The sequence below is a fragment of the Spermophilus citellus genome (genome assembly GCF_964194105.1).
Source record: "Spermophilus citellus genome assembly, chromosome: 1".
Classification (NCBI taxonomy): Eukaryota; Metazoa; Chordata; class Mammalia; order Rodentia; family Sciuridae; genus Spermophilus; species Spermophilus citellus.
In genome coordinates this window covers 266,503,897-266,519,611 of record NC_138182.1, presented here as the reverse complement: position 1 = coordinate 266,519,611, position 15,715 = coordinate 266,503,897, and the positions used below count along the sequence as shown (strand labels likewise).

At 36.7% G+C, this 15,715-nt stretch overlaps 1 protein-coding gene across 2 annotated transcripts in view; it reads left to right on the top strand.

Moving 5' to 3' along the window:
• The window catches only part of SLC45A2 (solute carrier family 45 member 2), a gene marked incomplete at both ends in the record, with an annotated part of 45,291 nt that overhangs the window by 21,959 nt on the left and 7,617 nt on the right, over positions 1-15,715 (top strand). For both annotated transcript variants that reach the window (XM_081309257.1, XM_081309258.1), the window contains 2 exons: positions 1,047-1,375; positions 15,132-15,275. In XM_081309257.1, the coding sequence (XP_081165383.1) occupies positions 1,047-1,375; positions 15,132-15,275 (473 nt within the window). The remainder of the gene's footprint in view (positions 1-1,046; positions 1,376-15,131; positions 15,276-15,715) is intronic.

Here is a 15,715-nt window from a genome sequence, read left to right as displayed (position 1 = left end):
TTGACCTCTGGCTAATCCCCTTTCTGCTTCTCTATAATGTCAAGCTGCCAGAGGAGCCCTAAGTAGATGGCTGGAAATAAGACAGGGCAGTGGGTAGGGGACAGTGGGAAGACACCATATACCTCTCAAGGGCACATCTCCAGTGACCTACTCCCTCCAACTAGGTCCCACCTCCTCAAGTTTCTAACACCTCCTAAGAGCACCACCAGCTGGAGACACGCCTTCAGCACATGAGCTTTTGGTGGACTTTCTAGATCCAAAACTATAACACCGTTGTTATTATTTCTGTAGCTGTCAACTGCAAATAGGTACCCCAAACTTCTGCCAGAGTAAAGAAGATCGCTTTCAAGAATGTTGATCTAGGGACTGGGGATGTGGCTCAAGCGGTAGCGCGCTCGCCTGGCATGCGTGCGGCCCGGGTTCGATCCTCAGCACCACATACCAACAAAGATGTTGTGTCCGCCGAAAACTAAAAAAATAAATAAATATTAAAAATTCTCTCTCTCTCTGTCTCTCTCTCTCTCTCTTTAAAAAAAAAAGAATGTTGATCTATGCAAGTTTGCTTGTATCATCTTAGGTAGTTTAGTAATAGACAAATAGCAATAAAATAATTTAATTTCCATAAATAATAATTTAATAACAATAAAATATTTTTTTTGCTGCCAGAAATTATTTTTCCTTGGGATTCCTTCAGGTTAAAAAGCAGTATAGAGAGTGTCATTTGAAAAGGCCACAATACCTCCAATGGAGATAATTTATTAGTTCTCTGCCTGGTACTATTCTGAACTTTCCATTTTCATGACCCAACTAGAAGTTTCTCTTTTATTACTACCCCCATGTTATAGGTGAGGAAGCCCGAGATCACAGCAACTAAATGCTAGAGCTGGGCTTGTGTCTCCACTGCCAGGCTGCAGGTGTCACCTCTCACTAGGTGAACCTTCCAATCACATCCAGGCTGTGTCTGCTGGCTACAAGGAGCTTTTTCACTGAAGGGTAGGGTCTGTAGTTTGCTCAGTGTTCTCATACAGATCTCTTTTGCTTTCCAGGTTTTGGAGGTGCCCTGGGCTACCTTTTGGGTGCCATAGACTGGGGTCATCTGGAACTGGGAAGAGTCCTGGGCTCAGAATTCCAGGTCATGTTCTTCTTCTCTGCGTTGGTGCTCATTTTGTGTTCCATTATTCATCTGTGTAGCATCCCTGAAGCCCCACTTAGAGATGTCACAACAGACATTATTCCCCCAGAACCAGCCCCTCAGGACCCTCCATTGTCATCAGATGGAATGTACGACTATGGTTCTATTGAGAAAGTTAAAAAAGATTATGTCAACCCAGAGCTGGCAATACAGGGCAAAAAGAACAAAAATCCTAATGAGCAGGTAAAGATGCATATTCTTTCTTTCTTTACTTAAGAAAACTGGTTTTGCTCTTAGTCACTCTTTATTGGATTTTTTTTTGCTTTGTTTGCTTGTTTGATGTGAAGACTTTTGTGAATTTTAATTGAATCTTCAAACCCTCAGTAGCTATTATCCTTTGGAATTAAAACTTTGCACCTCAAAGGAAAAAAATGTGCATTTTCCTCTTGTCCTCTTGTCTCTTATCCTTTTCAGAGCATCATCAGGGAAGATGATTCCAGCTGTGGAAGGTTAGATCATTTAAGAAGCCTGGAAGCATCCACAGGCCCGAAGAAATGTCATCTTAGATTAGGATTATAATAAACTAAACATTTGTTCCCTCATATGGCAGTATCTTTGGGTTGATGACTGGATGGGGCATATGTATATTTTGTGTCATGGCTTGATTGGATATCATTGATTTCCAGTGAACTGAGCAGTGAATTCATTCGCTTAAATTTAAAAAGAAAAAAAAACACTCATGAAATACCAGAGAAATGGGACAAAGTTTAGATGAATTGGTCAGAGAAGAGACTAGAAGTGGGCAGATCAATAGAGGAGCTATTAACCCCACAAAGCTTGTTAAATTAAAATTTATTAAAATGAAATACAGTTAAAACTTCAGTTCATTCGTTGCATTAGACACATTTCTAAAAGCAAAGCCTCATATGACTAGTAGCTACTGTTCAAGACAGTGAAAGCACAGAATCTTTCCATCACTATGAAAAGTTCTACTGGACAATATTCATGCAACAATTACGTCTTTATTCAAACTGAGTTTAAATATCATCTGCTCAGCTTATAGCACAAAAGGATGTATTCATTGGCAAAGAGGTTATAGAAGACCTGGGTTCAAGTCTTGACTCCTCTATTTGGCTGACTTTTGTTATTGACTCAACAAATAACTAACAGGCACAGCTGTCAGATAGCCTATGATCAAGAGCATGTGTGTTCAAATTCTGCTTTCACCACCTCTGAAATTTATGACCCTGAGCATTCATATTTTTGTAAAGTGAAAAAGTATTTCTGTCTATCTGCAGGGATATTGGGTAAGGTTACATAATATAATTCACGTACAGTTGATTACAGTGGTTCCCACCACACAGTAAGATAGCACATTTAGGTGTTGTTATTATATGTCTGGAAGAATGCTGAGTTCTCTAAGCACAAACAGGGGACACAGTCTAGACTCTAAACAAGCCCCATGAGTTTCATCTCCCTGAGGTTGGCTTATTTTATTGGCTTGGTCCATCTATTTTCCAGGATTATTGGAATGTTCAACTAACATAAAGATGGAAAGGTGTTTTATAAACTTTACCTAAGTATAAAAACATATAATAATTATTCATTCAATGAACTTCTCTGAGTACTAAGTATGTACAAAGCACTATACTGGATATTTGGGAGCCATAAAATTGACTAATGTGCAGTACCTATTCTAGTATTTACAATCCAACAGTGGACATGAGCCATTTACCACTGCAATAAGGTACAACTGGTTAACACTTTAAAAGCCATGAGTCAGTTGAAATCTTCTAGAAAGCAGGCACTGGGAGAAGGTTAACCATGCAAGAGATTCATTGGGGAAAACAACATGAAGGGTAAAAGGGAAGAAGCAGATAAAGACAGGGAAAGTCTTCATATTATGATGTGAGAGGAGAGGGAAAAAGAAAGAGGACAGGAAGACTCTTAGACACAGTGCAGTTCTAACAAAGTTTCAGTCAAACCAGTAGGGAATCCTCCAGCCAAAGTTGGACTTAGAGGAGTCCCAAGTCTTTTTAGAGCAGGCTAAAACTAGTATCTCACATCTTGTTCAATCACTGGATAGAAACAGCCAGGGGAAGGATACCCTGGTTGGCCTGGGTGAGGATACAGAGAAACTGGTCAGGGCTGTGCCTTCTACAGAAGGGCATCCAAATGGCACATTTCCATGGTGGTCTTGAGTGGCACCATAAAACTGCTATTGGCTTTTACAAAAGGGAGAGATTGTGCATGAGCAAACACAGCAAGTCTTCATGGATGAAATCATCTTTGAATTGTGCCTTGAATGATGGTGAAGATTTGAATAAGTAGAAACTGGGGATAAGAATACTCCTGGACCAGAGAAGACAATCAGCAAAGCTATAAAATGAGGGGGAAGAAAGGCTAGAAGCATATTTGGGGAAACCATAGTTGGTAAATAGCAGGGGAAAATATATTTATTTTAGATAAAATAGACTTGCAGTCACAAACTGTACAATGAGACAAAAGGCCAGTATGTCAAGGGATTATTTCACCAAGCAGATAGAACAATTGCAAATATATACATACTTCAGGTCAGAATGTGTGTGTGTATAACATAGTTATCTATTAATATATGTAGAAATAGACTGTAATACAATAATAGTAGGACACTTTAATAATCCAACTTTCAATAATGGACAGATCATACAGACAGAAAATCAATGAGGCTTTGAAGTACACTTCAGAACAAGTACACTTCAGACCCAACAGACTAACAGAACATTTCCTCCAATAGCAACAGAATACACATTCTTCTCAAGTGCACACAGAACATTCTCTAGGATAGATCATTTAGGTCACAAACAAGGCAACACATTTAAGAAGACTGAAATAGTAACAAGAGCCATTTTTGACTGCAATAGTATAAAACTTAAAAGGAATAATAGAAGGTATTTCAGAAATTCTCAAGTATGTGGGAATTAAAGAGCATGCTCCTAAACAACCTATGGGTCCAAGAAAAAGTCAAAAAAGAAATTTAAAAGGTATCTTGAGACAAATGAAAATGGAAACACAAATTTTAAAAAATTATGAGATGCAGCAAAAAGAGTTATAAGAGGGAAGTTTATAGCAATAAATGCTTACATTGAAAAAGGAAGAAACATCTAATAATCTAAATAATAATCCAAATAATCTAGAATTACATTTTAAGAAATTAGAAGATGAGGAACAAACTAAGCCAAAAGTTGGTAAAAGGAAGAAAATAATAAAAATCAGAGCAGAAATAACTGATATAGAGACTAGAAAAAAACAACAGAAAATACCAATAAAACTAAGAGTTGGTTTTTTGAATGGTAAACAAAATTGACAAACCTTTAGTCAGACCAAGTAAAAATGAGAAAACACTGAAACAAATAAAATTGTAAATGAAAGAGGAGTCATTAAAACTGATGTTGTAGAAATAAATTTAAAAAAAAGCTCATGAGACTACTAGGGCAATTATATGCAAAAAAAAATAGATAATCTAGAAGAAATGGATCAATTCTTAGACACATAATACCTACCAAGACTAAGTCATGAAGAGATAGAAAGTCTGAACAAACCAAAAATAAGTAAGGAAACTAAATCAGTTTAACAACAACAACAACAACAACAACAAACTCCCATCTAAGAAAAGTTCAGGATGTGATTGCTTTATGTTTGAATCCTACCAAACATTTAAAGAATTAATGCCAATTCTTAAACTCTTTCAAAAAAATGAAGAGGAGAGAAAACTTAATTTATGAGGTCATCATTACCCTGATTCTAAAGTCAAATAATGAGAGTAAAATTAATAAAAGAAAATTACAGGCCAAAATCCCTATTAAATATAGATGTAAATATGATGAACAAAATACTAGCAACTCAAAATCAGCAGTACATTAAAAGAATCATTCACCATGATTAAGTGAGATTTATCCCTGGCATGCAAAGATAGTTCAACATACTCAAATTAACACCACAAGAAAAGGATAAAGGGCAAAAACTATATGATCATCTCAACAGATGCAGAAAAGGCATCAGGCAAAATTCAACATGATTTTACGGTTGAAAACTCTCAACACATTAAGTATAGAAAGAATGTATCTCAACATGTGTAGGTTATGTATCAAAAACCCACAATCATCACCATTCCATGGTAGAAATTAGCTTTTCCTCTAAGATCAGGAACAAGGAAAAGATGGCCACTGTTGCCAATTCTGTTCAACTTAGTACTGGAAGTCCTAGCCAGAATAATTAGATGAGAGAAAGAAATAAAAAGTATTCAGATGGAAATAAAGAAGTTAAATTGTCTCTATTTTCAGATGATATGGTCTTATAGTTAGAAAACCCTAAAGACTCCACCAAAAAAAGTTAGAACTGATAAATGAATTTATTAAAGTTGAGAATACAAAATCAGCATGCACAATCAGTAGCATTTCTATACATTAACAAAAAATCTATCCAAAAATAGAATTAAGACAATAATTCCACTTCCAATAGCTACAAAAAATACTTAGGAATAAATTTTAACAAAGATCTGTACACTGAAAACTATAAACAAGGTTGAAAGAAATTGAGGGCACAAATAAATGGAAAGATATCACATGTTCATGGATTGGAAGAATTTACATTATTAAAATGTCATTATTACCCAAAGCATTTTACATATTCATTGTAATCCCTATCAAAATTCTGATGAAATTTTCCACAGAAATAATAAAAACAATTCTAAAATCCATATAAAACCACAAAAGATCCCAGAGAGTCAAAGCAATCTTAAGCATAATGAGCAGAGCCAAAGGCATCATGTTATCTGCCTTGAAAATCTACTACAAAGATGTAGCACCAACACAGCATGGCATTGGTATAAAATCAGCACTTAGACCAGTGGGATAGAATAGAGCACCCAGAAATTAATCCTCACATTTATGGTCATTTGACCTTTGGAAAAGATGCCAAAAAGTCACAATGGGGAAGAAGGTCTCTTGAATGAATGATACTGAGAAAATGGCTATCTGCATGAGGGGGAATGTAATTATATTCTCGTCTTAAAACATAATAAAAAATCAATGCAATGCAAAGGGATTAAAGATTTAAACATAAGACCTAAAATTATAAAACTACTCCCCCCCCCCAAATAGGGAAAAAGCTCAATGACTTTAGTCTGGGTAAAGATTTTATTTGTTATCACCCTATATAACAGACAAGAAAAGTAAAAATAGACAAATAGGATGATATCAAACTGAAACTTTCTGCAAAGCAAAGGAAACAATGGAATGAACGGACAACCTTTGGAATAAGAAAATATATTTGAAAACTTTATATCTTCCAATTCATGAACATGCAATATCTTTCCATTTATTTGTGCCCTCAATTTCTTTCAACCATGTTTTATAGTTTTCAGTGTACAGATCTTGGTTAAATTTATTCCTAAGTATTTTTTGTAGCTATTGGAAGTGGGATTATTGTCTTAATTTTATTTTTGGATAGATTTTTTTGTTAATGTATAGAAATGCTACTGATTGTGCATGTTGATTTTGTATTCTCAACTTTAATAAATTCATTTATCAGTTCTTTTTTTGGTGGAGTCTTTAGGGTTTTCTAAATATAAGATTATATCATCTGCAAACAGAAACAATTTAACTTCTTCTGTTAGTATCCAAAATATATAAAGAACACAACTCTATAGCAAGAAAATGAATACCTTGATTGAAAAAATGGGCAGGTTTCTGAAAAGACATTTATCCAAAACAACATAATAAATAAACAATAGGTATATTTTTAAGTACTCAGCATCACTAATCATCAGGGAAATGCAAAGTAAAACCACAGTGAGTCCTCTCCCCATACCCGTTAGAATGGCTGTTATCAAAAAAAAAAAAAAAAAAAAAAAAAAAGGAATGGCTGTTATCAAAAAAGATGAAAGATAACAAACACTGGAAGGATGTCCACAAAGGGAGCTCTTGTACATTGTAGAAGGGAGTGTAATTTGTTACAGCCATCCCTGAAAACCATATGGCAGTTCCTCAAAAAGTTAACAATAAAACTACCAGCAATCTCACTACTGGGATTATGTCCAAAGGTTATGAAATGGATATGTCAAAGAGATATCTGTATTCCTATTTTTGTTTCAGTACTATTCACAATTTCCAGGCTTTGAAATAAAACTGTACATCATGGATATTTTTAAAAAAATTTATTTTTTACATACATGTCAATAGTGGAGTGCATTACATTCATAATTATCCATTCACAGCACGATTTTTCATAACTTTGTATATAAAATATGTTCACACCAAATTATGCCATTATACATGAGCTCTTTCTTTTTTTGCATTACAATTTTTAATACACCTTTATATCACAATTTATTATATCTCTGTATATAATTTGACACCAAATTCACATCTTCATACATGTATTTTGTGTAATGATAACCATCTCCTTCCACCATCCATGTGATTCCCCTTCTCCCTCCCTTTCCCTCCCACCCCTATTCCCTATCTAGAGGTAATCTTCCTCCCATGCTCTCCCTCCCTACCCTACTTTGAGTCACCCCCCTTATATCAGAGAAAACATTCGGCATTTGTTTTTTTTTTTGGGATTGGCTGACTTTGCATTATCTTCTCTAATGCCATCCATTTCCCTGCACATCATGGATATTTGGATAAAGGAAATGTGGTTTATACACACAATGGGATACTACTGAGCCTATAAAAAGGAAATTCTATTATTTGTGACAACGTGGGTGAACCTAGAAGTCATTTTAAGAAATAAGACAGACACCAAACAAGAGTTATTGCATGATCTCACTTATATGTGGAATGTAAAAACATTGAACGTACAGGTACCAAGAGTAACATGGTGGTTACCAGAGGCTGAGAGAAGGAAGAAGTGGGGAGGTGTTGGCAAAAGGACAGAAAATTTTCCCATTTGATAGGAATAATTAGTTCACGAGATCCCTTGTATAACTAATGATAATATGTTGAATACTTGAAATGACTCAGATTTCAAATATTTTCACCACAAAAAGAAAAATAAAATAATACATATGTTAAGTAGCTTGATTTATCCATTCTACAATGTACACATGGATCAAAACATCATGCAGAAAAGTTCCCTTTTCTTCATATCCTCTCCAACATTCGTTACCTTTCATCTTCTTGACAACAGCTATTCTAACAGATGTAAGGTGATATCTCATCATGATTTTAACTTACATTTCCCTGAAACACATATTTTAACTTGTAAGTTAAAATAAAGAAGGAAAAGGAAAAGGATAACCAAGTGTGAAACTGCAAAGCTCAGGTGGAGAGTGGTCAGGAGAGGGCTAGAAGGTATGAAGATTGGATTAATCCCTTGGATTTGGCAGTAAGGAGCTTGTGAAGAATTTTAAGATATCAGTTTAGGAGATTTATAGTTTGAAAGACAAGTTGCAAAGGGGTTTGAGAGAAAACTTAGTAAAAAAAGGGGGGGGAAGACATTGAGGATAGTAGAGATAAAAGTTTCTAGGAATGACCAAAAATGTCAGCCAGTGAATGGGGCAAGGACTTTGGGAGCATCAAATCTCAATCATGGATCTTAGCTGAGTTAAGGAATAGGAGATCCCAAATAACAAGGGATTGTATAAATTATAAATTCAGCTTGGCATGGTGATGCACACACCTGTAATCCTAGCTACTTGTAAGGCTAAGGAAGGAGGATCACAAATTCAAGTACAGCCTCAACAACTTAGTGAAACACTGTCTCAAAATAAGAAGGGCTGAGGATGTAGTTCGGTGGTAGAGCACCACTGAATTCAATCTTCAGTACCAAAAAAAAAAAAAAAAAAAAAAAAAAGATGTAGATTCATTTTCTTTCCTATAAAAGACCAAACAGATGATTCTGGACTGATATAAAATTCTACAAGGCATATGAACCCCTTTCTATTTTGTTGCACTGCAATTTGAACATGGTGTCTTCATTTTGAGGTCCAAGATGGCTTTTCTAGTTATCACTGTTATATATCTATTAGCAGGAAAGTTGCGAACTTCTGCCTACATACTTAAATAATTGGCCAGAACTTTGTCACATGGCCATAAGAAGCTGCAAGTAGGATGGGGAATATCACTGACACTGGGAAACCATCTGCACTGTTGAAATTATATTGCTTATAAGAAAAGAAGAGCAGGTTCTGGGGTCAATTATTAGTCTGACAACTTATCATCTCCTCAGCCTGGTCCTTGTGCAGGTACTTTAACCCATGGAGCTCAGATTTTTTTTCAACCTATTAATTGAAGATAATTGCTATGTCTCTTATTAGAATTAAATGCAAACATCTACCCTGATGGTTTACAAATAGTAGTTGTTTCATACATTTGCTTTCTTTTTTAAAGCATCACAGGTTCAGAATTAAAATCCAAGCAAGTTTTATGTGCTAAGGCAGAAAGGATTTGGGAAGTGTCTTTTTAAAAAAGAGTTGGCTACCAAATGTTTTCAAAGGAATGCAGTTTTGTTATATTTAGGCCTCCCGTGTCTTGACTTCCTGGGGACCCCTACTCATTTCTGAAGACTCTTTTACTTCCCAATCCATGTGCAGGCTTTTCCTTTTGACTCCGGTATTATGTTATTTGATTTTCTCCTGGAATCTTTTCACCTTGTGTGCCTGTTTGCTAATTTGTCTGTGTCTCCCCTATTGATGATGAGGGAATTTCCTTCTTAGCCCCTCAGTGCCTGGACTACAGGAAGCAACAAACAGTTCATTAAGTGGTTTGTTGAATGAATACAACAAAAGCAATTATGTGTCATAGAGTTGTTGCTGGGATTTTTGACAAATAAGAATTATCAGTCAGAGTAATGCTGTGTAAACAGTTTATTCATTCATTCATTTCTTTATTCATTCAGTAATTATTCCTTACCATGCTAGACCCAATGCTGAGCAAGAGAAGACTGTAGATATCAAGATAGACTCTGCCCTTGCCCCACAAAGTTTGTTTAGCAAAGCATGACTATGTGTTGTTTTATTTTTTTAAATAAATGCCTAATTTTTAATAATTTTAGATTTTTTTAAAAGTTGAAAAGATAATACAGAGTTCTTGTGTATATTTCACCAGCTTTTCCCTATCATTAACATCTTAATTAACTATGTATAGTGGTCAAAACTAAGAAATTAACATTGGTACAACACTAGAAATAAGCAGCTGATTTATTTGGATTTTTATCAGTTTTTCCACTAATGTTGTTTTTCTCTTCCAGGATCCAATCTAGGATACTACATTACATTTAGCTAAGTGGTTTATAAAATTCCTAAACTGTTTTTTTGTTTGCAATGATATTTTAAGAAAATATTTTTGCTGCTTATAGTGAAAAGAAAACCTTATTTCAGTTTGTTTAATTATGTCTAGAATAAAAGCAATATGTCTTAGCTGCTAGTTATAAGAATCTATGAATTTTTTTAAGGTTAAGTTTTTTCTCTTATATTGTTTATTACTTGCTCTATTCATTCACTTGGCATTTCTTCAAAATTTATGCAAAAGTAAACATTAACATTGCTTGTGTTTAGATTGACAAAATGCTTACTGAAGTAGGGTCTGCTGAACAGAGGCTCATGAATATTGCTCCCACATAATTCAGTTCCTGCAGTGCATCGGCCTGTTTTCATCACGCCATCTGACAATACAATGGAAGAGAATAATCTCCCCTTCGTTTGATAATGTAGCTCAAGGAGTAACAAGGAGGTCTCTGAGAGGAAGCCTTCATTTTATCTTGATCACACAGCAAATAGAGAAAATATGATCACGTAGGTCTCCTGAGATTCTAACCTAACCTCTGCAGCAGGCTGCCTGGGGAAGAGTACTTTCCCTGGCTTCCTTCACTAACAAATCAGAACTCTAAGATCACTAGTGATACTAGAGCTTCCTTGCTGTGAGATTCTGCCCGGCCAATGGGGAAATCTTGGAACATCCATGTGATGGGACATATGATTGAGGTCATTAAAAACTGTGTGTGTGTTTGAAGGTTTCTGTAAAACACAATTTATCAGGTAAAACACACATATATACATAAGTTAATCTCTGTTCTGGGAAAAAGTTATACACAAATGGAGAAAAAATGGAAAGGAAATATACCAAAAATGTTTATTAACAGTTATCTTTTTCTGAGTGATGGATTAAAACCTGGCTTTCATTTTATTTTTGAAAACCCTGCAGCATCTCCAGAATTTCTGTAGTGGACATAAAAAGTAATGAAAATAAAGAAAAAAATAATGTCATGGTTTAAGGAATAAAATAAAACAAGGTTTTACTAATGATATGTAAATATTACTCTAATAGATTATCTGGGGGGTGTGTGTGTGTGTGTGTGTGTGTGTGTGTGTGTGGTACTGGGGTTTGAACCCAGGGCCTTGGGCATGCTAGGCAACTCTTCTACCAGTGAGTTTCATCCCTAGGCCTTTTTAAATTTTCTTGCTATGTTGTCCAGGCTGGTATCTAACTTGTGATCCTCCTGCCTTGGCCTCGAGAGTGGCTGAGATTATAGGCATGAGCCCTGCAGATTATCTGCCTTTTTGATGTCCTTGATAGATTGTGGCTCCCTCTCAAAAAGTCACCCAGCACACTTCCATTCAGAAGCTATTGTGAGGATCAGACCAATCAAGTGAGGAGAAGTCTGCTGAGGAGCTGGGCTGTAGCTCAGTGGTAGAGCACTCACCTCACACAAAGTGAGGCGCTGGGTTCCATCCTCAGCACCACATAAAAATAAATGAATAAATATAGACATCGTGTCCATCTGCAACTAAAATTTCTTTTTTAAAAAAGAAGTCTACTGAGAAGCAAGGAACTCTTTGCATTAGCAAAAAAAGAATCGCATCAAATATAACTATCACTGGAGAGATGTTGGTCAAAGGACACAAAATTTCAGTTCAACAGGAGATATTAGTACAAAGGGTCTATGATACAACATGGTGACTATATGTGGGGTATAGTTAATGTATCGTATATTCAAAACTTGCTAACAGAGTATAATTTAAGAGTCCTCACTACAAACAAATAATAAATGTGAGGTAATTCATATGTTAATTAGCCACATTAGCCACTCCACAATGTACTCATATTTCAACACATCATATACTATATCATCAATATATGTACTTTTTGTTAATTCAAAAATAAGCGATAAGAAAAAATACAATGGACTGTCTTGTATGTGCCACATATACAACACTGAAGGCTTTGCAAGTTTTTGTCATTCGGTTTAAATAACAAAATAAGAATAAAAATTAGAGTAACATATCTTAGGCTCAAAGCCATGCATATGGCCCTTTTCTTCCAAATGCACATCTTGGGAGGTCTCTAGCTAAGCTGTGGCGTCTGCACTGTGCCAGGGCCCTGCACTAAGGCCAAGGGTGTCATTGTTTTCAAAATGAGAGTGGCTGAGTGATTTGAGAACTGGGATTTGTCTTTTTAGTGGCAAGAGGCCTGAATTATTTCAGAGTTTAACCTGGATCCCATAAAATCCTTCTCCAATTAATCCATGCCCCCAAAAGTTGGTATTGTCAATATTTGAGTAGTCTCCTTTTGAATGTGCTTCTGTGGAGTTCTCTCGCCCCTGATAACTGTGCTCTGTTCATTATAAATCCATCACCCTCCAGTTGACTGTGGTGCAGAGTGTATGCAGCAAAATGACTCCCAGGGGCTCAGAATCATTGAAAGATCTTTTCAAAGGGAATTGATGAGTCAGGGATAAGGTGCCAGCTGGATTTCCATTCTGAGTTAAAATACCCAAAGGAGCTTTGAATATTTACATTCCAAGCTTTTGCAAAAACACTAGGCACAATTCAAAACCTCATATTTATTTTTGGAAAAAAAGGAAAATTAGGTGAATAATGAAAATGGGCTGAAAATTGCATTAAAGGCAGAAGCATAAATTAATATTTGGAATGAGGCTAAATACTTATCTGCCAGATTCACTTTCTCCACTACGCAATTTTGGAAGGAGGGGAAGGAAAGTGGAGACAAATGACTTTGTCTGAATCATGAAAACCAGGCTGTTGCTCTCTGGGTAACATCTTTAGCTACTTTTTTCTGTGGGTGTGGGATATATAGCAATTTTGCACTACATTTCTGTTACAATCACCACTCATTTAGACAGGTACCATATTCTATGTACAGAAAACAGTTATTTTTCCTAATTCCAAGGAAATGTCTATGTTTTTAATGGGAATTGAGTATAAGAAACATCAGTACAGTCATAGTCAGTGGCTAAATACTATAAGATTGATGGATTTTAAAACAGCAATTTGTACAACAAAACTTAAGTGGGTAAATCTGAATTTCTACAACAAAGAAACCAAAATCATCATCATTTAAGGTGAAAAGTTATGAAGCAATATGTAGCTATAGTTAAATAGAAAATCTCAGGACACTGTCTCTCAGGAGATTGACTAACTAGGACTCTATCTTTTGATGTCAAGATTCTAATAAATGAAAATCTGCCAAGAAGGACCGATCACTCTACCACAGTTGATGTTTTGATTCTGTCAGCAGGGCAGCTGAATAATATTCTTGAGGTTTCATTCTTCTAAGACAAGATGTTAAAGACTATTTCATTCTTTGCATTTCAAAACAGTTTATGTCCAGTTTAAATTGTCTCAATCTCTCAAGTTTTCCGAAACCCCCAAATAATTGTAGCCTCTGGTTTTAACACAATCTAAATCTAAATTGAAGAGTTTTAGGGCAAATATATTCATCACTTATATGCGTATGTGTAGTCACACTTTTCTACATTGTTCCCATTTCAACTCATCATAATGTTCATTTACATGTGTCCACCTTGGCAGCATCCAGAGAAATGATCCAAGATAAGACAGCTGGCCAAGATCAGGGAGCTGACTGGATTAGTTTTCTATTGTTGCATTTAAAAATCACTACAAACTAGCCACTTAAAACAACATCTATTAATCATCTCACAGCTCCATTGGTCAGAGTCTGGGTGAGCTCTTATGGGCCATGACCTCATTTGATCTTAGTGTTCATTCAGGCTTCAGGCTGTTGGTAGAGTCCAGTGTTGTTTTTTGTTTTCTTTTGTCTTGTCTGTATGAGGAATTAAACCCAGGGTGCTTTACCTGAGCTAGACCCCTATTCCTTTATATTTTTTTTATTTTGGGGCAGATTCTCCTTCAGTTGTCAAGGCTGGCCTCGAACTTGTGATCTTCCTCCTTAAAAACCCAAGTTTCTGGGATTATAGGTGTGCACCACCATGCCCAACCAGAATCCGGCTCTGTGTGTTATAGGACGGAGGTCCATATTTTCCTCCCAATAATTGGCCATACGTGGCTCTGAACCCTTCAAGGCCACTCACAGGTCCTTAGTATGTGGCATCTTCTGTCTTCAAAGCCAGTGATTCTTGTGCTTCAAATTGTTCTGATTTCCCCTTCTGCTATCAGCAGGAGAAAACTCTGCTATCCAAGGGTTCATATGATTCAACCAGGGACACCCAGGTAATCTCTCTTTTGATCAACTGGAAGTCAACTGATTAGTAAGCTTAATTATATCTACAAAATCCCTTCGGCATGCAACACCATAATCATAAGGATAACATCAGAAGACAAACAGACTGAAGGCCGTCTTAGTTGTGTCCTACAATGCTCTCAGAGTCAAAAAATCTAAGAATTCCCATCATCTAAGGGCTGGTTATATCTGTTAACTTTGTGCTCTTACAGCCAGCATGATTCAAAGATAGGATTCTAGATATCGCTTATGCCTTGGCCCCTCTCTGGTACCATTCCCACTCTCTTAGGGCACAAAAGCCTTATTTGGGGCCAGAAAAATGCTAAATAGTCACTCATACTTCATAGAACAACTTCTATGCGTCTATTCCAAGGAAATGTAGGTGCTATTCCCAGAAAAAGTGACCCTGTGTAATGGCCAAGTGAGAGACATGTGACATGGTGTGTGCCCTGGCTTCTGCAGCTGGCTGGGTTTCCCACTGAAGGTCACACCTCTGCTTCATTGTGTCATTCCAGACTCGGAGGGCGATGACCATGAAGTCACTCCTGAGGGCACTGGCGAGCATGCCACCCCACTACCGCTTCCTCTGCATCAGCCACCTCATTGGATGGACTGCCTTCCTATCCAACATGCTCTTCTTCACAGATTTCATGGGCCAGGTAAGGAACATGTCCGTGCACACACTCATTGACCCACATCAACTCTTCAGTCAGCAGTTGTTGAGCTTCCTTTGCATTAGCCAAGAGTAAGAGAACAGGAAAGAGTACCTTCCAGGAGGTGGCTACAGACAAGGAAGCAGCAGCCACTGACACTGGAAGACACCATGAGACCTACTAGCATTTGATCCAATGCCAGGGAAAATCAATGTGTCAGCTGGAGAGATCATGGCCGATTTCATAAAGAAGGCACAACATGATCTGGGCCTTGGAAGAGGAGTAGGAGTTCCAGAGACAGAGGAGGGAAAGGAAGCCCTCGGAGCAGGAATAGCCAATGGCAAGGGTGGGTGTCAGGGTTGCCTAAGTCAGGTTGGGGCCAGATGTGCAAGGGTGTTAAGATGCAGGGGATTGTTGTTTAGACTGGATGCATAAGTGTTAGACTT